At 43.0% G+C, this 25,617-nt stretch overlaps 1 protein-coding gene across 1 annotated transcript in view; it reads right to left on the bottom strand.

Moving 5' to 3' along the window:
- Positions 1-25,617, bottom strand: part of LOC129700139 (TOG array regulator of axonemal microtubules protein 1) — a 97,453-nt gene that overhangs the window by 42,894 nt on the left and 28,942 nt on the right. The window contains exons 3-6 of the mRNA XM_055640367.1: positions 15,374-15,514; positions 13,955-14,251; positions 12,212-12,492; positions 1,776-1,987 (exon numbers count right to left, since the gene is read on the bottom strand). Coding sequence (XP_055496342.1) covers positions 1,776-1,987; positions 12,212-12,492; positions 13,955-14,251; positions 15,374-15,514 — 931 coding nt within the window. The remainder of the gene's footprint in view (positions 1-1,775; positions 1,988-12,211; positions 12,493-13,954; positions 14,252-15,373; positions 15,515-25,617) is intronic.

Raw genomic sequence — 25,617 nt, 5'->3', positions numbered from 1 at the left:
GAGGATCGGGCCGCGGACACGGAGAGGTGGTGGTCCACTGTGACGGGTAGAGAGGAGAGGGGAGAGAGAGGAGGGAGGAGAGGGAAGGAGTGAGAAGAGGGGGGGGGGGGGGGGGACGGGCGAGTGAGTGGGCTGCGAAAAGTGGAGACAGAACCGGCCTGACTCTCTGGAAACCAGCGGTAGAGTGAGCGGGTGGGCGGGGGAGGGAGGGGCGTGGCTTAACAAGCTGCACGGGCAGCGAGGAGAAACGTCTTCAGCGCGTGACACCGCTGACCTCGCGATCTGCAGAACAAAGATCCTATAGCTGAGCGGAGCTGCAGTATCTTTGTTGCAGAACTTTCTCGTTCTTGCTGCGCCTTTTGAAGAACGGGGGGTGGGTGGGCTAACAGGCCTCGTGGAAAACTGCGCATGCGCGTTGACAAAAGCTGCATTAATCCAGAGCGGCGGGAGGGGGCGGGGCCACGAGCGAGCTGGGGCCACGAGGAAAGGCATTGTGAGGTCAGCAGCTGGGCAGCCTTTATATTTTAAAAAAATGTCAGTTTGGTGATAAATTTTAGTAAATATCTCGGGAAATAATTGACCAAATGTATAGAGGAGTGGATTTTTAAAATCATATGGAAATTTTCTACCAGAAGATGTAAAAATTTCACTGTTATTGTCACGTCAGCAGCTGGGCAGTGGTCAGATTAAAAAAAATGTCAGATTGGTCAACAATTTTAATTAAAAAAGTCAGGAAAATAATGTACCAAATGTACAGAGGAGTGGATTTCTAAAATCACAATGGAAATCTCTACTGAAATATGTGAAAATTTCCCCGTTTTGGTGTCTGGTTTTCATGGAGATATGTTTCAAAGGCAAAATCACACACACACACTCGCACACACAGTTTTAAAAGTATACTAGACCAAGTGCAGATGTTCCCGCAACGTCGGGGGGCGGCCTGACGTCATCGCGCAACGCCACGCGTTAGGCGTACGACGTCGAGACGCTGCGTATGACGTTCACATGCTGCGTATGACGTTGAGACGCTGTGTACGCCTATCGAGACGCTACGTACGCCCTCAATGCGCCTGCGGGCCGACAGGCCGTTGACGCGCGGAATTTACGGACAGTGCAAGCCAATGTGCAATGTGAAAAATGTCAGCGTTTGTGGGGGGGACAAAATTTAATGAGGAGTGGATTTGCAAATGTAAAAGTGAAATGGCTAGCGAAATGGAAAAAATCTCGGCGTTTTTGCGTGTGGCTTTGGCTGACCAAGGAATCAAAGGACAAAAATCTAATCTGACATACACCCACAAACACAAACACACACACACAAACAGTTTTAAAAGTATGTAGATAGATTTTTATACTTCAACATTAAGAATGCAATTATTTTCCAGCATGGCGAGTTCTGTTCATGTAATATTTAAATTGTATTTTTTGGGGGATTATTGTGCACAAACTATAAACCTTGGGGGAAAAAACATGCAGTGAGGGCTTTCTGGATCTGTCAGTTGTCTATGTTGTATCAGCCACATTACCAATTCTTCAGTCATATCCATGAAGAACAGAAATAATGAAGGGATATAGACAATGTATGGTTTGAGTGGAAAGAAAATGTAAAATATAACAAGATAAAGGAAGATTTATTACATATTAATAATGCAACGTTTCACTAATATTCTTTGTGAAAACTAGCAATATGTTATCTTTGAAACATGGGTGGATTTGACTATTATTTAAATGCAGATAAAACTCAGTAATATTGAATAACTCAATTTTTTTATACTTACATAATTTTCTTGCTACAAGGCAAAGGGGAAATGAAAGAAATGTCACTTTCACTGTATGTGCTTGTATAAGGTGATGAAGTACGTGATGTGGAATCTAAACCAAGTTCCAGTTTAAGGGCGGAATCTGGACTCTCAATATCAGATGCACCATTGCTCAATTTGGCTCTTTTCTTTGCAGCACTGTTTCTTAGTGACCTGAGGGCACTCATCATCTGTAAAAAATACTGATATGTCAATGATCTGCAAAGTGAAGAAAGCAATTGTCAATAGCATCATCATCAGCACTTATCAAAAACCTGTTTGCCAATGTTTGGTTTAATTTTTGCCAGCATTACTCAGATCCAGATCTCAACCCAGCCTTAGTCTGCAGATCATTAAAGGAATTGGGGTATTGGAGTAACCAAAGCAAGCTGATGCTGTGAAATTTACAGCTGGTGTAGTCACTGTATGATAGTTATGGAGGTAGTTAAAATTTGGGGTAGTTAACAGGATGTGTCAAGCAGGCCACTGTCCATGAAAATATTGAGCTTACAGTTAAAAGAAACAATCCAAATCAGTGCTGTAACAGATATGATGCTAGGGTGGCAGCACCCGGAGGTAGGCCACGGACAGAGCGAACCCTCGGCTCTGGAGGGAGGAGTTAGGTGTCTGGGTGTGGGAGCTGGAGGTGACGGGGTTGATCCTTTGGGGTATTTAAGGTTGGGCAACGCCCGTGCCTGTTGTTGGAGTACGGAGCAGCATTGTAATAGTAATAAATATTTTCGTTCACACAACTTTGTGTTCCGACTAATTCTTGGCTGGACTCCTACGAGTCCCCGCTATACTAGAACATTTAAATGGATTGGTATTTATAGTGATCTACTGATGGTCACAGAGTACCCACCAACAGGGAAATCACCAATGGCTAGGTTCACATCAGTATATTATTGATCTGCTAATCCTTCTACGCCAATCTGTATGATAAAAAGACACCGACAGTACAACCTCTCAGAAATATTTGTCTTCTATCCCAAATGTTTTAAACAACAGTAAGCAGGAGCATCAGGACCAGCCACTATCGCTGGAGGAGCCAACAGACTTCATCTGTTCCTCTGACAAAGAAAACGATGGAAGTGATGGAATACTGTCCGAGGTGTACTCGGTTCTGTGGGACTGGTTGGGCCCAGATCTGCTGGAAGTGTACAATACTATGTTTCAAGTTGACAGCATGTCAGAATCCTTGAGGAAATGGATCATCACTTTCATCTCCAGGCAGAAGGGGGCAAAGAATATCAAGAATCAGAGAGACGAATCACAGTTGAATATATATTACAAGACCCTATCCAAAGTCATTACTAACTGGGTCAAGTCTGCACTGGGACAGAGGTTCCACCACGATCGAACCTGTGCTGTACGATACCCATAAAAAAAGCAGACCTTACCAGTGATATCCAAATCCTAAAATATTGAATTTAAAAAATGTCACATATAATTACATTCAAGCCTTAGAAAGAGATGAAAAGATTCCCCAGATGGACTTCCTTAAAAAGATGGTACAAACTCAACACCACACCAATAAATGCTCAATGCTAAGTTCACACTCATGAAATGGGCTGCTAAAATACAGAAGACTTCTTATCAGCAGTAATTTTGCATTCAATTCTATTTATTCATCTAAGATTACAAAGCAATTTTTGAGAAAAGGCACATATGTAGCTGGAGGACCACATGAATCTGCCAAGATGTATCCTCATTTGCACCGTCAGATACAGGATTTGTAGCTAAATGTTGACATCCTAAACTTGCTACCCAAGCTTTATCAGTGACTCCATGTCACTGCGACATGCGAGTGGACAGGTAATTGGCAGGTAATTTGTCACTACAGGTACGGGGGGAGGGGGGGGTTCAGTTGTAGGCAGATGGTTGGACAAAGGCCAGGGATGAAAAGATAGAAGAACGATAGCAGCCAAATGTGAAGCACGAGGAAGGAATGTAGGTGGAAGGGGGAGTGGAAAAACAGGTGCAAATCCAGTGGGGCACAGGGGAAGCGGGAAGGGGGGAGGGGGGTTAAGAAGGGGATGTTTTGTCGTTAACCAAAATTGGAGAATTCAATGTTCATCCTGTTGGAATGTAAGCTCTCAAAGCAGAATATGCTGTTCCTCCAGTTTGTGTATGGCCTCACTCTGGTAATGGAGGAGGCCCAGGACAGAAGGGTCAGTATGGGAATAGGAAGGGAAGTTAAAATGGTTAGCAACTGGGAGATCCAGTAGGCCATGGTAAACAAAGCACAAGTGTTCAGAGAAACAATCTCCGAGTCAACGCCTTATTTCGATGATGTACAGGTTGGAAGAGGAGCATGTGAACCTCTGTCTCACCTGAAAGGACAAGGACATCTACCCACTTAACTTTTCACTCACCACAAATGCTGCTTGATATGTTGGATACTCCAAACATTCTTTTTTGTTTTATATTTCTAGCATCTGCTGTACTCTGCCTCTCAGTTACAGCATTATTTTTTCCCTTTGTCAACTCATTCATCTAAATCTATTCATACTCCTTCAGAGGGATTATCATTGAATAACAATCATTCATCACCCTGTCTTAGCATTTGTGACATGAACAATCTTGGTCTCCAATCTGTCATTCTTTGTTTGCTTATCCACTTGTTTACTTATTGTTTTAGTTGAACGTTAAATCTATTTCTTTCTCCACAGATGCTACCTGATATGCTGAATACCTCCAATATTTTCTACTTTTATTTCAATTCAAGAATCTCCAGTTTATTTGCTCACTGAAGGAAAGTTACATTCCTTTCAATATTTGTGCTTGGTGAATATATTTTTTTTAAATGATTTTTAAACATTGAATTTTCTTCCAGGTGATTTAGAAACAAATTTGGTCCCAGTAAGCTCCAATAAACAACAGTGGATTTTTAAAACGAATGGTTTTATTTTCTGAGAGATCAATGCTGCCCAATAAAAGACTCTCCAGTTTTCCTTCAAAATAATTTCACAGAATCATAGAAATAAGACCGTAATACATCGGAGCAGAATTAAGCAATTCAGCCCATCAAATCTGCTCCATCATTCGCTCATGGCTGATCTATTTTTCCTTCTCAAACCCATTCTCTTGACTACTACCCTACCGGTCTCAGTTTTAAAAATACCCAATGACTTGGCCTCCACCCCCATCTGGCAATGAATTCCACAGATTAACCAACGTCTGGCTAAAGAAATTCCTTCCAACCTCCATTCTAATGGTGTGTCCTTTAATTCTGAGGCTGTGCCATCTAGTCCTAGATTCTCCCACAAGTGGAAACATCCTCTCCACATCCACTCTATCTAGGCCTTTCATTATTCGGTTGGTTTCAATGAGATCCCTGTAGATCAAACAGTATTGCTGATTTGATCAATCTGGTTTTGCTGCTGACGACCTGATCCATAAACCATGTCACATTTCCCACGTAAGTTTTAACTTACGATTCGGAGCCTACAGTACTCATCTCGATGGTCTTTGTATGCAGACAAATTAAAGTAATTGTTATGATATATAATGACTCTGTATCATAAGTACTTTGCACATGGTGTCAGAAGTGGGATTTCAGTTTCACTTTGGCTGTTATTTACAAGGCTTATCATAGTCTCAGACATGGCTGAAGGTTTCAGAAAACCTGACCTATTCGTTTTCTATAGCAGAAACGGACAGCGGTGGCGTACCTTTGAGCGACAGTATGATGTGTTCATTGCTGCAACTTCTCATGACAAGCCTGCAGTGGTCCATGCAAGTATGCTCCTTCTACTCGCAGGAGATGAAACTTTCAAACGAGCACAACAGTTTGTGTATGCTGGGGAAATACCTCATCAACCTGTCGATGGTGGAGCGCCGATCGTGACCCCGGCCGGACATCCCGGAGTGTCTCAAGAGAAAGTTTAGACAGTTATGTGACCCTCAAGCTAATCTACTCATCGAATGTGTGAAATTTTTCTCAAGATACCAGAATGAGAACAAAACTATTGAATCTTTTGTTTGTGCTATCAAGAAGGCTGCAGAAACTTGAAGATTTGGCGATCTCAAAGATGAATTTGTTAGAGACCGGTTGGTATGTGGTCTTTTAAATGACAAGCTGAGAAGGAAGCTTGTCCACGCTCCTGCAATAACTCTGGATAGAGTTATCGCAGTCTGTGAGACTTATGAGCTGCCGATTTGTAACGCCCAAATGCTCACTTAGGCACAACATTCCAACGCAGGAGTTGGTTGTATACATTCCAGTGTAGGTGTTGATAGCGTTCTAGCTCCGTTTCCAAGGCAATGAAGGCAGCAGCAGGTGGCACTCCAAGGACAGCTTGGGAACATTCACTTCTTATCTCCCAGTCAACCCAGGCAAGAATTAACAAGGCAGAGACAGGTTAATTATCCTGCAGCTCGTTTTATTCAAGAATGTAACAACTGTGGTGAAGGGCACTTGGTTAAGAGAGAGATGTGCCCCGCCTTTGGTCACATTTGCCATGGGTGTAAAAGGCAAAACCATTTCTGGAGATGTTGCAGATCCCGACCTAACTGAGGGCAGACAAAGCAGCCAATAAATTTGCTGCAGGCTGAGCCCACTTTCGATTTGTCCGATAGCAGCATGGACGAGAGGCGAAAGGTCGATGGAATCGTTCTGCAGGTGCATTCTATTATCACACAAAATGTACACAAAATGTACAAAATAGTGAGCCAATGTCCATCGTAACAGTGAATAATAAAGTAGTCGAGATCAAAATCGACTCCGGCGCGAAATGCAATGTTCTGACTTGGGAACAGTTCAATCATCTGAGGAACGCAGAGCAATTAAAACCCACCAATGTTACTCTTCTCACATATGGGGGAAGTGAGGTCAATACGGTCGGTATTGTGAAGCTGCAGTGCCACCTAGGGGATTAACCATACAGATTGCGATTCTATATCGTTGACCGCAATGTTATTCCACTTTTAGGCTATGATGCCTGCAAATATATGTGACTGGTTACCTTTAGCAAGGCTGTGCATCAACTAACTCCAGTTCCGGATTCTACACAGCGTATTCTCATGGATTACCACGATCTTTTCACTGAAGAACTTGGCAAGCTACCAATAACTTACTCTATGTCTTTAGACCCGGAGGTGCGTCCTGTGGTTCGTCCTGCTCAGCATGTACCTATTGCCATGAGAGGCTGGATCAAAGCCGAACTGGACAGGGTGGTGGCATTGGGAGTTATCAAGCCTGTGTCAGAACCCACGGACTGGGTGTCCTCGATGGTGGCTGCTACAAAGAAGAATAAACTGGAGATTCGTACATGTAATAATCCGAGGGACCTAAATATCACACTCAAAAGGCCCCATCACCCCATGTGTACCATGGAGGAGGTAGCTGCCCACATGGGTAAGCCAATGCATCATCTATGTGTACCACCTTCAGCACTGCTTTCGGCCGCTACAGATTTTTGCGCATGCCGTTTGGCATCAGTTCAGCCAGTGAGGTGTTTCAGCGCTCCATGGAGCAACTGTTTGGTGGATATCCTTGTGCTATCATCATCGTGGACGATATCATTATTAGTGGCAAAGACATGGAACAACATGATGCCAACTTGAAGAAGGTACTCGAGCGTGCCAGGGAAGAAAACTTAAATCTCCAAAAATGTTGGTTCCGTGTTAACCAGGTGAGCTACGTGGCGCTTATATTCACTGCTGATGGTCTCAAGGTAGATTCTTCCAAGACTGGGGCTGTTAGATAGATAGATAGCCTTTTATTGTCATTCAGACTTAGTCTGAACGAAATTGCAGCAGTCATACATATAATACAATACAATAAAACAACAATAAACACACATTAACATCCACCACAGTGAGTCCACCCAGCATCTCCTCACTGTGATGGAGGCAAAAGTCTTAGGTCGCAGTCTCTTCCCTCCTCTTCTCCCTCTGCGCCGGGGCGATACCCCCCCCCCTCCCGGGCGATGTTAAGAACAGTCCCGCGGCTCAAACACCGCGGCCCGGGGTGGTTGAAGCTGCCGCCCACCAGTCCTGCAGAAACAGCTGCTGGCCCGCGACCGAACCCCGGACTCAGGCCACCGCCGCCAGAACACCGTCCCAGCCACCCTCACGTGAGTACTGCGCCGTTTTCAACCTCGGGCTGGGCCGCCCCGACTTGGGCGCCGAACCTCCCCCGGACCGGGCCGCCCCGACTTGGGCGCCGAACCTCTCCCGGACCGGGCCGCCCCGACTTGGGCGTTGCTTCTCCCCCCGGACCGGGCCGCCCCGACTTGGGCGCCGAACATCCCTCGGGCTGCCAGCGCAGCACCTTCCCGAGCTCGGCCGCTCTGACGGGAGCCTCGTTCCACCCTCGGGCTGGCCGTCCTCACGGGAGCGTCCCAGCCTCTTCCAGCCCTGAGTCGGACCACCCTCACGGGAGCGAGCTCAGAGCGAGTCCTGACGGTGCTCTGCCTCCGGAGCCTCGAGGTCGTCAGCTCCATTTAGGCCTCAGCGCAGACGGAGGCAGAGAAGGGGAATACGACAAAAAGGGTCGTATTCCCCCGCAGGGAGAGACTGCAAACCCCGTTTCAACCCCCCCCCCCCCCCCCCCAAAACACAAGCTAAAACCAAAAAACTAAACTAACCAAACAAATAAACAACATAAAAAACACAAAGACAACGGGACCGCCGGTAAGCCGCTGCAGCCAGAGCCGCGCCGCCACTCCGAAAAGCGAAATATCCACGCCCACTGATGTTGCACGCCTCCAGAGATTTCTGGGCATGGTTAATTACCTCGGACAATTTCTTCCCAACTTCGCCGAGATCTCGGCTCCCTCGAGACAATTTACTCACAAGGACACTGCATGGACAAGGCAAGATATGCATCTAGACATAATCCCCGTATCTAGCCGCAGGCTTGCTGACCCGTCTTACACGCGTACGTTACAGGCTTTCAGCCGTGCCCCTCATAGGAGATGTCACCACAGGTATGGCCTCCATCGGGAGTTTCTTAGCATGCGACAACTCAACCGGCACAGGTTTTGCAGAGGATTTGTCGACAGGCTTTGCAGGGGTCTTCGTCATCGGCACCAGCCCCATTGATGCTCCTTTTGCAGGTACAGAAACAAAGTTCTGATCGCAAAACAGCTCACCGTCTGCTATCACATGTCCCTTATTCAGATAGTAGTTGCCATCCTTAGTCCATAACACATCATCTGCATCATCATACTGAACCTGCCTCAATGGCACCGGCTCATTTACTGGCAGAATATGTCGGCGGTTTCGTCTGTATAGAACTCCGCCAGATTATATCAAATAAGACCTTGGTTCCGGACACACCTCCTTGACTGTGCCCATACGGTCATACCCCTTCTGGGTTTGGAGACGGTCCACCTGGCCCTCCGACAATGGTTGGAGAGGACAACTAGAACGGTCGTAGTACGCCTTCTGCTTCAGTTTTTTATGCTGCAGATGCGCCCAAACGAGGCTCGCAGACTTGTGGCCGGAGCAGCTGCTTTGAGACTGGAAGAGTAGCCCTGGTCTGTTTGGACATGAGTCAGTGAGCCAGCGACGTTACTTATATTACTTGCAGTATATCCTCCATTGCTTTAATGTAGATGATAGTTAATTTTTACAGCTTTATATACATATTACTCCTGCATGCTTTATGTTTGCCCTTTGGGCAAAAGCCCAAGAAGGGGGATGTAGATCAAACAGTATTGCTGATTTGATCCGTGTCTTGTTTTGCTGCTGATGACCTGATCCATAAACCATGTCAGGTTTCCCACATCACCGCCACTTCGTGCATGCGGGCAGCCTTGTTGTTTTTTAGTTTTAACTTACTATTCGGAGCCTACAGTACTCATCCCGATGGTCTCTGTATGTATACGAATTAAAGTACTTGTTATGATATATAATAACTCTGTATCATAAGTACTTTGCACAATCCCCATTTCATCCTTCTAAACTCAAGCTAGTACTGGCTTCAAACTATCCTCATACTCCCAGAATTATATATATTAATATATATATATATTAATATATTCCCAGAATCATTCTTGTGAACTTCCTCTGGTCCCTCTCCAATGCCAGCACATCTTACCCGATATAGGGCATAAAACTGCACACAATATTTTAAATGTGGCCTGACCAGTGCCTTATAAAGCCTCTGTATTATATCCTTGCTTTTATATTCTCATCCTCTCGAAATGAATGTCACAATTGCATTTGCCTTCCTTGCTACCGACTCAACCTGCAAATTAACCTTTTGGGAATACTGCAACAGCACTCCCAACTTCCTTTGCATGTCCAATTTGTAAATCTTCTTCCCATTTAGTAAATAAAAATAGTCTCTTTGCTGCACGTTATTCATCACAGAAAGCAACTATTGAGCTCATCATGTCAATGCAGACAACAAACAGCTATTCGTTAATCATACTTTTTAGTTCTTAATCCATTAAATGCTCATTCATGTATTTTTGTTTTAAATTGACAATTTATGTCTCGACTGCCCTCTCATTCTGTGAGCTCCATGTGCTTACCAATTCTTACATAAAAATGTATCGCTCCATCTCCTCTGTAATCCTCTATCAATTGGTTTACGTTTATGGCTTCCAGTTTTTGTCCCATTCTGGAACTTGTTTATTATTTTTTGCTCAATGCTTTAAACACATCAGACTGAAAGCTTCCCTTTGCCTGCTCTATTTCATAGAAAACAACCTTAATCCAAGTAAATCTTCTCTGATGCCTTCATATCCTCCCTGTAACTCTCTTTAGCTGAGCCCTAGTCATTCATACAGTTCTTGATGACCACAATTTCCACTGAAAGACAGATGGGGTTCAGTTTACCTATATTACTAAAAGTCTGATCTTGACCACTCCTGTTGTTCTGTATATTGATTTAGAAAAAACGCTGCCACTTACAGCTGTGATTTTTGGCCATCTTACTCAGAGTCCCCCTCTGCTGTGCAAGACAAGAGGATTCTTCCCATCGATGAAAAATGAAAAAGTTATTAGTGTTTAAAAACTGTTGAGATTCTCTCTCCTGAAGGCCACGCCCCTTCCGGAGGGACTATAAAACCCGGAAGTGTGGAGGTGATTTGGTTCTCTGCAAGATGGTGGGGGGGAAGTGATAGGTCGCAATTCTCAGTCTGGGCTGTGAATAACACTGAACACATGTAAGTGGTTTTACTGACCTGTCAGTGCCCTTAATGTTGTTTGAAAATGTAGTTCAAAAATGCAAAAGTGTGTTTTGGTTTTGAAAGTGCTAAAGCAAGCTGTGTTACCTTTGGTTTTGAAAGTGCTAAAGCGAGCTGCCTTGCCTTTGCTTTTGAAAGTGCTAAAGCGAGTTGCCTTGTTTAATTAGAGCTGCCTTGCCTAATTCGAGCTGCCTTGCCTTCTTATACAATTAAAAGTCTAATCCTGACCACTTCCTGTTTGCGCTTTATATTGATTTTAGTAAAAACGCGGCTGTGATTTTTGGCCATCTTTCTCAGTCCCCCTCCACTCATCAGGTACCGAGGATTGTTCTCATCAACGAAAAATAAAAGAGTTATTAGTGTTTAAAAAATCCTGAGATTCACTTCCTGTTTGCGCTCATTATATTGATTAGCTGTCTCTGCAAGATGTGGGAAAACGACTCGCGGCTGCCTTGATTTTTGGCCATCTTTCTTGAAATGGAATTTCAGTAGCCCCTCCGCTATGCCAGAACAACAGGCTTGAGTGACTGAGCTGCCAGCCCAAGAATTAATTCGGCCCACAATGTCCATACTAGCCTTCTGGAAACCAGTCCCTTCAGCGCACAACACCCATACTAGCGCTCCAGAAAGCTCCCCCCACTGGCCACCAATATTGGAAGGAATTGGTGGAGAGGTGGAATATTGTGTTGGGGGACCAGCCCTCCTGTGTGATGCTGGGATCCAACAGGTCCTACTTAGTCTAGTATTGTATCTAAAAAATGTCAACTGTAATAAGCGCAGCATTGCATAAATACAATACTGAATTGCCACCATAGATTTTGAAATCAAATGCCTGGATTTGACTACGAACTTTAAACATTCTAACTCAGCAGCATTGTTGTAATACAGAGCCACTGTTGACAATTCTAACAGCAGTTGGTTCAAGCCCTGAACCAATGTGAAATCCAAATCTAATGCCACCCTTCTATACTCCTTACAGTATATGGCATATAGATGGCAGGACTGTTTGCCAATTCTAACATAGGTGTTTATAAAAAATACAAGGTTTCTCAAAGACAATATGCCCAGGGTTCCTGCATCAACTCATACCAAGATTAAAATAGTTATCTGGGGTAGAGTTGCTCTCATATTTACAAATGTAACAGCTGCTGAACCCCCAAAGAATCCCTCGCCAAATGTTTCAAGTAATAATTTCTATGCTTCATGTTTACCATTGAAAGCTATAATCTGTGTCTTTTGAAATATTTTTTCATGCAAGCATGCACTAACCTCTTCGAGATCTGTTTCATCTTCATTGTTATCCAACAAGGAAAGATTCAGTTCCAGATTTTTATCAATGCTTTTTTCTTCTTCCCATGTCTCCTCAGAATCTGCTCCATGTGTTTCTTTCTTATTATCAAAATCAAGTACTTCTGTTTCAACCATTGGACTCGTACCTCTTGGAATGGGAGGAACAGGCTTTGACGTGTTAAGATCTCTCCGAGATGATGGTGACCGCACCAGTGCAGGTTTGAGTGATATAGGAGAACGATTGTCTTGCGAGCTGTCTCCTGGTAAATCAGACAATTAAATAAATATGTACATATCCTTTGCTAGATGACAAACACCTACTTAAAAAAGATATTAAACTAAAACATTCCTATATCTTGTAAGTAAACTAAAGATAATGCAAGCTGAAACATTTTGGAGCCTGTAACTATTTATACTGTTTGCAACTCACTAATGCAGAGGATTTCCAAAATGAATTTTAGTTTTCAGTAATCAGGGATACATTCTTTTCAGATTATTCATATGCAAGGGCCAGACATTATGAGGGCAAACAACCTGACATTGATGCTTGTAATTTACCTGGTCCAGGTATGAAAGACCAATCTTTTTGGCTCAAATCAACTTGCAGTATGATCTCAATGCCAATATTCCTCCACTGATACTCCCTTAACTATCATTGGCAACTGCCAAAGCCCTCCTCCACCATTACTGAAATTATTATTGAGGATGCATTTGAAGAATTGTGTCCAGTTTTGATCATCCTGCTACAAGAAAGATTACAATAAACTTGAAAGGTTGCAGAGAAGATTTGAGGATCATGTCAGGACTCGTGGGCTTGCGCGATAGGGAGAGATTGAGCAGGCCCCGAGTTTATTCCGTGGAGTGCAGAGGCCGAGGGATGGTCTCACGGAGGTGTATAAAATCATGAGGGGAATGCACAAAGTATTTTTCCCAGGGTTGGGGAATCAAGAGCTAGAGGACACAGGTTTAACGTGAGAGAGGAAAGATCTGTAGTAGGGATCTGTGGCGTAACATTTTTATTTACAGAGGGTGGTGGGTATATGGAATAAGATGTCAAAGGAAGATTTAAGGCAGATACAATAACAACATTTTAAAGACGTTATTTCGACAGGGGCATGCATTAGGGAGGTCTGCAACCTGCACACCCTCACTAAATGTTAAACAGAAGAAAATTATTTATATTGCTTGATAAGTCGACAATTGGAGCACTCAAATTTAAGGTGAATTTGGGGATAAAAAAAGTTTAAAATTTGGGGGTTTAAATAAATGGCTCTTTACTGGGAGGGATATCGGAGGTAATTTTTACAACTTAAAAAAAAAATTGAGGCCAGAAATAAAATAAGTGTTACAACTGACCACAAATTGAACCCAATACTTATTTAAAACACTTTATTTGTACAGCCCCTTTTGTGGCCTTCCCAAAGTGCATTATAGCTAATTATTAATTTTTAAAGTCCGGCATTGTGATGTAGGTTGAAACACTACATTTATGCAAAGCACAAACAACAATGTGGTGACAACAAGTGGCTTGGTTTGCAACACTGAGCTTTTTGCATAGATCCAGTACATGTATAATGTTGATCAACATGTAAAGTTCTGTAAAATTCTATAATTTCATGATGGTGAGAGGATAAGAATACCAGATCTCTAAAAGTGAAAATTTTGATTACTTTCAGGACATATTAATTTGGATAAGCCAATAGTACTCAAAAGTTGATTTACCAAAGATGAGCAAATCTTCAGATAATTGGTTAGTTAACTTTCGTGAATTGGCCTGAGAAGTCCCATCAAAATGTTTTGTAGGCCATGAGTTTGAAAAATTAACACATTGTTTTTGCAATTTCTTTGAGGATCCTTCGAGTGTAGAGATATGGTTAAGTCGTGTTGCTGTTGATAACGGGAAAGATGGAAGATAACGAGTTCCTTGGCTAGAGCTGGAAGTTGAAAATGCAGCAGCTTCAGTCGTCATTGGACTGTAGAGAAGATGGTTCTTGCAGGAAAGAGCCAAGCTGGAACGAACTGTGAATAAAAGCATGTAAATTATTGAAGTTGAAGCAAATATCAGACTGAATTCCAAGAAGATCATAACCAGAACTAAAAGCAAGTCATGTATTTGCATCACAATCATAAAACACAATTCCAAAAGTAATTGAAGTAGATACACCATTAAAGCAGTAAAACCCCTCTTACTTACCACCAATCTTCCCCTCTCAGCTGAAAGGTCAACATATCTTCAAGTTCAACAACATTTGGAAAAAACACTGAAGTTAGCAAGCATACACAATGTACTCTGGTTGGATCTTTTCAATGCTCACCGCCATGAGCAAGATTAACCAAGCATGGCAAGATCTTTAGTTTAGGTTAGGTTAGAGATACAGTGCGGAAACAGGCCCTTCAGCTCACCGAGACCGACCAGCAATCCCCGCACTTTAACAATATCCTACACACATTAGGGACGATTTACAATTTTTACCAAGCCAGTTAACCAACAAACCTGCACATCTTTGGAGTGTGGGAGGATACCGGAGCTCCTGGAGAAAACCCATGCAGGTGAGAACGTACAAATTATGTACTGATACCACCCGTAGTCAGGAATGAACCCGGGTCTCTGGCACTGTAAGGCAACAAATCTTAGTCTAAAGGACAAGGTGCAGGTCTTGTTTTTGCTCGACATTACTACAACATATTTAAAAGACATTTGGATAGGTACATGGATAGGTCTCACAGAGAGTGGTGTGTCTGTGGAATCCTCTGCCTCAGAGGGCGGTGGAGGCAGGTTCTCTGGATGCTTTCAAGAGAGAGCTAGATAGGGCTCTTAAAAATAGCGGAGCCAGAGGATATGGGGAGAAGGCAGGAACGGGGTACTGATTGGGGATGGTCAGCCATGATCAGCAAATCAACATTTTCATTACTAGTTTAAGTATATCATTTTTGATGAGATGAAAACAGTAAAAGAAAGATTATCTTGTGTTATGGGACCACATTCTACAAAAAAAAATCCAAACATTGTTCAAATATTTATAGTATCATGCAGCCTTGACACTATGACGCGCCCTTACAGCAAAAGGGCTATCCAAATGTGTAGCATTCATTGTATTCAATAGGATCTAAGCTAATTATTAAGTCATCAATAATTGATACCTTTGTCTTGTGGCAAATGGTTTCCAATACCTAAAAGCTGCAAGTCAGAGTCTACACTAAGACTTTGTGCATTTAACATTCTGGAGGAGCAGACTGGTATTCTTCTATTTCCAGGTTTAGTCTGAACTGGTTCCCCAAACCCTGCAACAAAAGGAAAGTAAATGTTACTTTCAGCAATTAACAATTTGTTATCCATTGACATTGCTGCTGGGAAATTTTAAAGGGAGTAAGCAATAAGTTCAGATATCAGTGCTGTCATTCTACAATAATGAATGTTACCCATATGCAAACATCACAGTAAAATACATTCCCACAAAGAAAAAATATTGGACTCATGAAAAATGGCTGCAATGGTACAGATCTTGGAAATAATATCTGAAGGGGTCCTAAATATCATGGCATCAGGGCAAATGCAGAAGAAACCTTCTGATAATTAGCTCTTCGCTCTTCTAATTAACCCAACACACTCAATACCACTGTGAACAGATCATCTATTCATGATAGCACTGGTATTTGTACCACTACACATTTTGTATTCCGATTTTCTCCATTTTGTGTTGGGATAGATTAAAATTAGATTCACCAGCACAAAATTGGCCTTTCATATTGTGACAATTAGAAGAAATGTATTGCACTACAATATGCAATGTCGTTTTGTATGTTCATAACTCCCTATGTATAACCTGAAAAATATATGACAGGAATAAATGCAAATTAAACAGCAGCTATGGCATACAATAAATGGAATTAAGTGATTTCAAACAGGCTGGGTCAATACTCTGTAGTCAGACTTCATCCAGTCATGAGTCAAAGGACACAACTCTTTAAAGATTCTCAGCCAGATCCCAGCACACAAGAGCAAGGCTACAGCTTTTGCACAGTGAAGTTCCAGTTAGGCGTCCACCCGAGATACACACCCTCATGGAAGAAAATGCATTTCATTCAAGAGTTAATGAAAGTCAAGTCACAGGCAATCCTTTGATTTAAAAATATCTACAGCAGATTGATTTATAGGTTCTGAAGTCACTCCTAGACCAGAAATCTGCCCAGAAAAAGGTACAAAAAATTCCTCATGGGACAGCTGCCTACTGGTACGGGATTCTTTCCCTTCACTCCTCCTCACTCATTTCAGCTTAAATGACACAGCACTTCTCCTCAAAGCAGATCATAACCTGGAAGTGCAACACCATTGAAGCCAAATAATGCACCTCCTCCCATTTTGCAATGTTTATAAATGTTTCAGTTACACTTCCATCATCTGAGCATTACAGGATCTCTGAACCTTGGGTATGACGGTAATATACGGTAAGTATTGGAAATATTGTCAGAAGATTTCACATCCACTGTCCTTTCTAATTGAAGGCGTTGAATATTGGATCCTGTACTGAAAGATCCAGTGGAGATTGAAGGATGCTGTGCACAGTTATCAGTATAGTGAAGTAATCGATTGCTTGGAGCTTAAAGTGCTTATAACCAACCAATAACCAACAGACAATTAAAGGCTTCCATCCAATTAATAGAAGTCGGGTGCAGGTCTTGTTTTTGCTCGTGATTTTTCCAGGATTTAATGAGTAGTGAGGATCATGTTGGCTGGCTCACTGTCTGAAACTCCGCAAAGCCCTGCAGAATATTGCTGGAATGGGAAGTAATTGTTTTAAGAAGACACATTTTTACTTAAGTCCTTTCTTAAAGATTGCACCATTGTAGGCATGTCAAAGGCTCTGGAATCATCTCAGTATCCCAAATAATGAGAAGGCCTAGACAGAGTCTGCAAAGCTTCAGTTCTTCACGTCCAGCTTCACAAAGTTCAAAAACTAAGTCTAGTCCAAAAGCTTTAATGTTCTTGGTTCATATTACAGCACCTCACTAGTGGCGCCACATTGACGGCAGCTTCTGCCTACATCCGTTTTTTTTTTCCAATCTTTTTAAACACTTTTAGTTAGTTTAAAGTCTGTTTTGGGGGGAATCTTTGCCTTTTCTATGTGGGGGAGGGGGGCAGGGTAAGGGGGAAGTCGCTTCCTGGTGGGGGCACGACTATTTCACCGAGTCGCGTCCTCGCCCCCCTCCTCGCGGCCTACCACCTGGATCAGAGCGGCCTTTCCTGCCGGGGACCGGGAACCGGACCAGTGCGACAACAGTGGCGGCGCAGCGCTGAATTCACCGCGGAGCGGGCGATGCCTACCTGGGTCGCCATTTTGGTGCTCCGGAGCATTGGGCCGCTGCTCCAACATCGTGGAGACATTGGGAGAGCTTCCAATGCGGGAGGCGCTGACCGTCATCGCGGAGTCCTGGGGCCCTTTGCCGAGGGCCGCTAACGTTGCATCTCCGCCCAGCGCAGCCTGCGTACTTTGGGAGCCACGGACTCTGGTAGGAGGTGGCCGACTCTGATGTCCAGGTCGCTGAAGAGTTCCCCCAGCCCTGACGTAGCACTTACATCACCCCGACGGAGGGCTCGGGGAGGCCCCGACTACGGGTGAACATTGGGAAACATTAGAGGAAGATGACTGACTTTGGTGCCTTCCCTCACAGTGGGAAACTTTGATTCTGCTGTGTGGGGATGTTTTTATGTTGACCTCTATCGTGCGTTGTGTTCTTTATTTTTATTGTATGGCTATATGGTAATCAGATTTCACTGTGCCATCTGGCACATGTGACAAATAAATGTATCTTGTATCTATCATACTTCAAGGATTTCTTGGGTCTGGTAGAGATATGAGCAAGAACAAATCTCTTTCAGTGTGTTAAGAGTAGTGGCATCTATTATAGTTTGTCTATGGTTCAGATGTGTCTTGGAGTACGTTACTTTCAGTAAAGACAATTAACTCCGACAACATTGAGGCTTTAATATTGAAGTCTTATACTTTCGAATTAGCCTTGCGTAGAGTCAAATTGGACTAGCAAAGAGCATGGAAAATTGTTCCAGTATGCCCAGTCCAATCAGGCCAAGTACCATTCAATTATCTCTCTTTCAATGTTATGGGCTCTATTACCATCAATGCATTTCCTGCTTCAGAAATTTGTGTTCTGCCAAGGCAACATACCAGGCGTAATTACATTAGTCCAAACATTTAGAAGTGTTGAATTTCAGAAGTGAGTGCTTCCGACATTTAGGCAGCATTTGTATCTAAATCCAATGGAAATCAAGAAGAAATGGCTTATTAGCTGGAGTCACATTGAGCATAACATCATTTAAACGGTGGTGTTAATCATCTCAACCAAGTATGTAAGAAGGAACTGCAGTTGCTGGTTTAAACTGAAGATAGGCACAAAAAGCTGGAGTAACTCAGCGGGCCATGCAGCATCTCTGGAGGGAAGGAAGAGGTGACGTTTCGGGTCGAGCCCTTCAGACTGGTTAGGGATAAGGGAAATAAGAGATATAGATGGTGATGTGGAGAGATAAAGAACTATGAATGAAAGATATGTAAAAAAAGTAACGGTGATAAAGAAAAAAGGCCATTGTTGGCTGTTAGTAGGGTGGAAATGAGAAGCTAGTGCGACTTGGGTGGGGGAGAGGTAGAGAGAGAGGGAATGCCGGGACACCTGAAGTGAGAGAAATCAATATTCATACCATTGTGAAATACGAGATGCTGTTCCTCCAATTTGCATTTAGCCTCTGACAATGGAGGAGACTGAGGATAGAAAGATCTGTGTAGGAATGGGAAGGAGAATTAATGTGTCCAGCAACTGGGAGATCAGAATGGTTCACGCGGACTGAGCGAAGATGTTCCGCGAAACGATCGCCCAGTCTGCGTGTGGTCTCGCCAAGATACTATCTCAACCAAGTAGTTGCTGCAGGACTTCCTCAAGGCAATATCCAACTTCAACTTTATTAATATTCTTCCCTCTATCGTATGATTAGAATTAAGGATGTTTACAGATAATTGAAAAAATATTAAGCTCTATTAACTCCTCACATAATGGAGGTCAAGTATATGTGTATATGTTTACCAAGTTCTGAATTGCATTCAGGCCGACTGAAAAATACGTGGAAAGAAATACTGAAGTCAACAATAACCAGAAAATAATGGCAAGCCATTTTCACTTGACACCATCCTGAAGGTGTCATGATCAAGTAGAACTCATCTGGAGGAGCCAAGCATATACCATGGTTACAAGATCAGGTCAGAGATTCAGCCGTCTACAGTGAATGACTCACCTCCTGACTCACTAAAGCTTTACAAAGCACAAAGCAACCATGCAATAAAATACTCTTGGTTTTCATGGATGAGTGCAGTTTCAACAAGTTAGGCTTGACACTATCCTTAAACATGCAGCTCAAATGATCAGTGTCTTAAGGGCCTGTCCCACTTGGCCGTCATTTACGCGGCAGGCCGGTAGTGACTGACAGTCGCGCGCGTCATCATGTGTCAGCACAGCCGTCCGGACACATGACGCAATTTGAATACCCAGTGGAAAGTTGTTAAGTGCATAATACTGTATTTTCTTTCGAATTATGGTGTAATTCAGAAAATTGGTCGCTTTGGGTTATGTTTTCATCCCCCCCCCATTGAAATCAGACACTTAAATAAAACACAATGGTAGTAACAACAAGGAACTGATTCTAGCAATAGTCAGAACGTACAAGGCCAATGAAAGTATTAAAGATTGGGATCAACATATTTTAAAGATTTAAATCAACAGTTAATTAAGCAACATTGTCAGAGATATGAACAGAGGCAGACAAAATTAAGTTGTTGTACAATTCATCACAATCTAATTGAGTGTGAAACAGCCTTGGGGCCAAATACCACAATGAAACCCAAGCATAATTTTTAACATTTACCTTTTAACCTAAATATAAAAAGACAGGATTATTTTTAAAACTGTTCATACTAATTTACAATCCGATTAGCAATTTATAATACAAGTCTCAATATCATGCAGGTGAAGAACATAATAAATATTCCGACCGTGTTTAGGTAAATTTACATTGTGATGGTGATTACATTACCTGTAGCTACTTCAGCCAAGCCCTGGAATTTCCACACTAAAGTTCTGCACTCTCTTATAACTTACTGAATAGTGAAAGGCTTGGATTGAGTGGATGTGATGAGGATGTATCCACTAGTGAGAAAGTCCAAGACCAGAGTGCACAACAACAGAATAAAAGGACATACTTTAAAAAGGAGATGTGGAATGTCTTTAGTCAGAGGAGGGTTAATCTGTGGAATTCATTGCCACAGTAAGCTGCGGAGGCCAAGTGATTGGGTATTTTTAAGGTAGAGATTGATAGATTCTTGATTAGTAATGGGCTTGTCCCACATGGCGATGTTTTAGGCAACTGCCGGTGACTGTCAGTCGCAGCAGGTCACCGAAAAACCGGCGACAACCTACGTCATCCTGGCGACAACCTACGACAGCACCTACGTCAGGAGAAGTCAAGCTATGCTCATTGGCATCAAACCCACTGTCAACATGATGAAAATTTAGTGGCAACCAGAAAGACGCTACGACTTTTTGCGCGCCTGAGGAGACTATTCCAGGCGACCACGTCGCGACAAACTAGTCGCCTGTAGTTGCCTAAAAAATTGCCTAAGTGGGACTGGCCCATGAGGGTGTCAACGGTTATGAGGAGAATGCAGGAGAATGCAGTAGAGAGGGAAAGAGAGCCATGATTGAATGGTGGAGTCGACTCGATGAATCAAATGGCCTAATACTGGTCCTTTGACATATGAACTGACTCGTTTTTTGATGAGCTCCTTATGATAGTCTTTGGTCATCTATGCTTAAGTGAAAGACTCAACTATTTTGACAACAGTTCAGTTATAAATCTTGGGGAATTTTAGCCCTATATAAATGTCATTTGGGAAACATTCACTTTTTTATTGCCACTGTATCATATGAAGCCAAACATAAATTTCAGAAAGTATTTTAGCAAACTAAGTTGGTGGCTTAAATTTTAGTGTGTCTCAACATAAACCCATAAATATGGCAACGACACAGATTATAATGTACACATAATAGTATTTTAAAATACAGGAATGTGCAAAGTAAAGGTTAGCTATTAATACTATAATTACGTCAACACTAGCATCCATTTAATTCCAATAAATCCATCTATAATACAATATAGTACAGTGCACTATCAAGCCTAGTCTTGCCCAGAATGTTTGTACTGCTATTGTTAACATACCATAATGACTTGATATGATTAAGGCAACTATTGTCAATCTTCATTCAGTGATCAATTTCCTTTGCAAAGCTTTCCATTTTATCAATAATGTAATGAAACAAACTAAAACAATGGTGGATTTAGATTTTTCAGTATCTCTCTTTTCAGGAAAACTTTGCCAACAATTGTTCCATTCATTGAATGAAGAGCTGAATGTAGTTGAATGCCTTTGAAGAAATCTGCCTCTTTATTAGATATTAAGGAGGATAATTCTGTTCTGTTGACAATTAAGTTGGACAGCATGTTGTGTTGCACAAATCTGAATAATCTGTTCCTACATTACAAGCAATTGGGCTTCAAAAGTACTTAATTCGCAGTAATATGCTTTTATACATCGTGAGGTTGTTACGGGAGATGCAGAAGCATTTGTATTACTTTTATTTGGTTCTCCAAGAGTCATTAAATGCAACTTGAAAACAAAATAAGGGGAAAATAAATCAACATGAAAATGGGCACCATGAGGACTGGAACATCAATTAGAGTTCTGGAGAGTTTTCTGCTGTATGACAGCATTGTCATATTAGGGAGAAGATTGAAATAGAATGATGATGGCATAATTGGCCAGATTGGATTTGTCCTGTATTTCACATCAAAGCAAAGTTTGCAAATTGTCATGAAAAATGCAAATGGTGTGGCTATAACTGAACACTGCAAACAACCCCAGCATTTAATACCCACCATTAACTGTTGATCGCAATTCACTGCAGTATGAGTGATGTGTTTTCAACTGTAGCATTGACAAAAGGAAAGTTCAATTGTGTCTTTAGTAAACTGCTTCTGCTGTTTGTCATTTGTTTAGCCCTGTAGATACAATTGGTTGGCACTATATTTTGGATATACCTGTACTTGGAACTGCTGTGTCATATTCTACATTATTGCCCCATGCCTTAATGAAATTGGTGAGGGAGCAATATGCTTCACTTTCGATTGAGGAATACAATTGTGCGGCACCTAAATGATCCAGACTTAGGACTTCCCGTAACTGCAAAAACAAAGGCCAAAGACAGAGAATATCCACATCCTTCAAGTTCTCATCCAAGTTTTGCACCAATTCAAAATGGAAATTCATTGCTATTTCTTCATTCTTCCATTACTTACAGCTACCCTAGAAGGAACACAGCAGCATAAAGCATTTTATCGGGCTGCATCGCAGTATGGTTTAAGAATAGCTTCATCCATGCCCACAAGAAATTGCAGAGTTGTGGACGTAGCCCAGATCATCACGCAAATCAATCTCCCTTCCATTGTCTCCATTTACACCATGCTGCCTCGGCAAGGCCATCAGCATAATCAGGGATGAGTCTCACACCAGTCACTCCCCCTTTTCCCCTGTCCCATCAGGCAAGAGTCAAGAGTCAAGAGAGTCAAGAGTCAATTTAATTGTCATTTGGACCCCTAGAGGTCCAAACGAAATGCCGTTTCTGCAGCCATACATTACACACAAATAGACCCAGACACAACATAATTACATTTAACATAAACATCCATCACATAACTGTGATGGAAGGCCAAAAAAGACTTATCTCTCCACTGCACTCTTCCCCCCCCCGATGTCAGAGTCAAAGTCAAAGCCCCCGGCTGGCGATGGCGATTGTCCCGCGGCCATTGAAGCCACGCCGGGTGGTGCGAGGTCGCACACCGGATCTTGGTGTTGGAGCCCCCGGTGTGTGCTCGCAAAGTCCCGCGGCCGTTCCAGCCGCGCGGGGCAATGGTGTTAGGCCCCGCTCCAGGAGCTCTTCGACCCCGCAACTCGGGCGGGGGAAGTCGCCGCTGAGGAGCCCCGAAAAGCGGTCTCCCTCCAGGGAGCCGCGCGGGGTCGTCCGAGCCGTCCGCAGACCCGCAGTAGCAGCCTCCGACTCAGCAGCAGCAGCGGCATCGGCGGCAGCAGCAGCAGCAGCAGCAGCAGCAGCGGCAGCAGCAGCGCTCCTCCACCGCTCCACCCGCTCCGGTCTCGGCCAGCTCCGCGACGGCAACGGTAAGTCGGCACCAGAGTCCCCGGCTTCTTCCCGTTGGAGGCCGCTCCTCGTTGCGGCCTCAACGACACCTGAGACCCGACGAAGAAAGGTCGGGTCTCCAGTGCAGGGAGAGACTCAAAAGTTTCCCCCCCCCTCCCACCCCACCCCCATCCCCCCACACACACACCCCAACATAAAATAACAAAAACTACACAGAAACACAGACAAAAAATAACAAAAACGCGGACAGGCTGCAGAGGCCGCTGCTGGCCAGAGCCGCGCCGCCTACAAGAGGTACAGGTTTGAAAACGCATACTTCCAGTTTCAGGGAGAATTTCTTTCCAGCTGTTTTCAGGAAACTGAACCATCCTATCACCAGCTTGAGACTGGTCCTGACCTAACATCTATCTCATAGGTGACCTTCGAACTATCTTTAATTGGACTTTACTGGGCTTTATCTTGCACTAAACGTTACTCCCTTTATCTATGCATTGTGGCCACCTTGATTGTAAACATTGTATAGCTTTTTTGCTGACTGGATAGCATGCACCAAAAATGCTTTTCCCTGTACCTCAGTAATAATAAACTAATAAACTAAACAAGATGAAGAATCACCATCACTCTCACTAGGGCAATTAAGAATGGGCATTAACGATGGTCATGTTTGGAATGTAGTCAAAAATGCTGGAGAAACTCAGCGGGTGAGGCAGCATCTATGGAGCGAAGGAATAGGCAATGTTTCGGGCTGAAACCCTTCTTCAGACTGATGTGAGGGTGGGGGCGGGAAGAAGAAAGGAAGAGGAGGTGCCAGTGGGCTGAGGGAGAGCTGAGAAGGGGAGGAGAAAGTAAGGACTACCTGAAATTAGAGAAGTCAATGTTCATATCGCTGGGGTGCAAACTGCCCAAGTGAAATACGAGGTGCTGCTCCTTCAATTTACGGTGGTCCTCACTCTGGCCATGGAAGAGGCTGAGGACAGAAAGATCGGATTCGGAATGGGAGGGGGAGTTGAAGTGCTGAGCTACCGGAAGATCAGGTTGGTTATTGCAAACCGAGCGGAGGTGTTCGGCGAAGCGATCGCCAAGCCTACGCTTAGATGAGGTTGGAGGAGGTGCAGGTGAACCACTGCCATACCTAGAAAGACTGCTTAGGTCCTTGGATGGAGTCAAGGGGGGAGGTAAATCAAGAATCAGTGGACACTGATGTAATATTCCGGACAACAAATAAAATGGCATGCGAGAACCTTTCCACTACCACCACACACACCATGAATTCACTGTCCATGAGATGGTAAAAAAACCTGGAATCGAAAGGGCATTGCATAGGCATTTGGAAAATAATATTTTTTGAGGCAATGGGGGAAGAAAAAGGAATGGGACAAGTGTGATTCTATACAAAGCATAGATTAATACTGATGGCTCCTGTGCTGTAAAATTGTATAATTCCTACATATTCTGAGCAATTTACACAACGCTATTAAAAATAAACAAATTTTATATATAGTCTTTGTATGCCTTGTCTACTTCGCTGAGAAGTACAGTTCAACAATCTTGCCTTCTCTTTCCATGTCTACACTATCACTTCCTGTATCTCTGAGCAGGTTCTGTTCAAAATATTGATGGAGTGAACCCAAGGTGCTCAATATCCAGTTTAATTGATCTTTCTCCTCTATATATCGAACCAATAGCAAAAAGGTTTCTCTAGCAACAATCACATGTCCCTTAGCCAAACAAAGTGTTTCCATAACAGTCAGTCGTGACTTCTCCAGAGGCATCAAATTTATTGCTTCCATTATGTAAATTAAGCTAGAGAAGAATACATTTGGAATTCATTCATTCTATAAGTTCTTTCCTACCATATTTAAGTTTCTTCTCAATTTACTTAATCTCATTGAACATTTTTCAGTCTATTGAAAAGTCAACAAATAAAAAGAAAATACTCCCCAGGCTATGACAATGCTTTCAAAGTGACCTTCAGCCTTTTACCTCGTTTCAACTAACTACTAGATATTAAAGTTAGATATGATTGCACTTTTCAGACTCATTTCAGATATTGAACATCAAACCAAAATTTTCAATCAATCTGTATGTTACTGGGCCAAATGTTATTTTGGGAACAG

The sequence above is a fragment of the Leucoraja erinacea genome, chromosome 9 (genome assembly GCF_028641065.1).
Source record: "Leucoraja erinacea ecotype New England chromosome 9, Leri_hhj_1, whole genome shotgun sequence".
Lineage (NCBI taxonomy): Eukaryota > Metazoa > Chordata > Chondrichthyes > Rajiformes > Rajidae > Leucoraja > Leucoraja erinaceus.
This window is presented reverse-complemented; position numbering and strand designations above follow the sequence as displayed.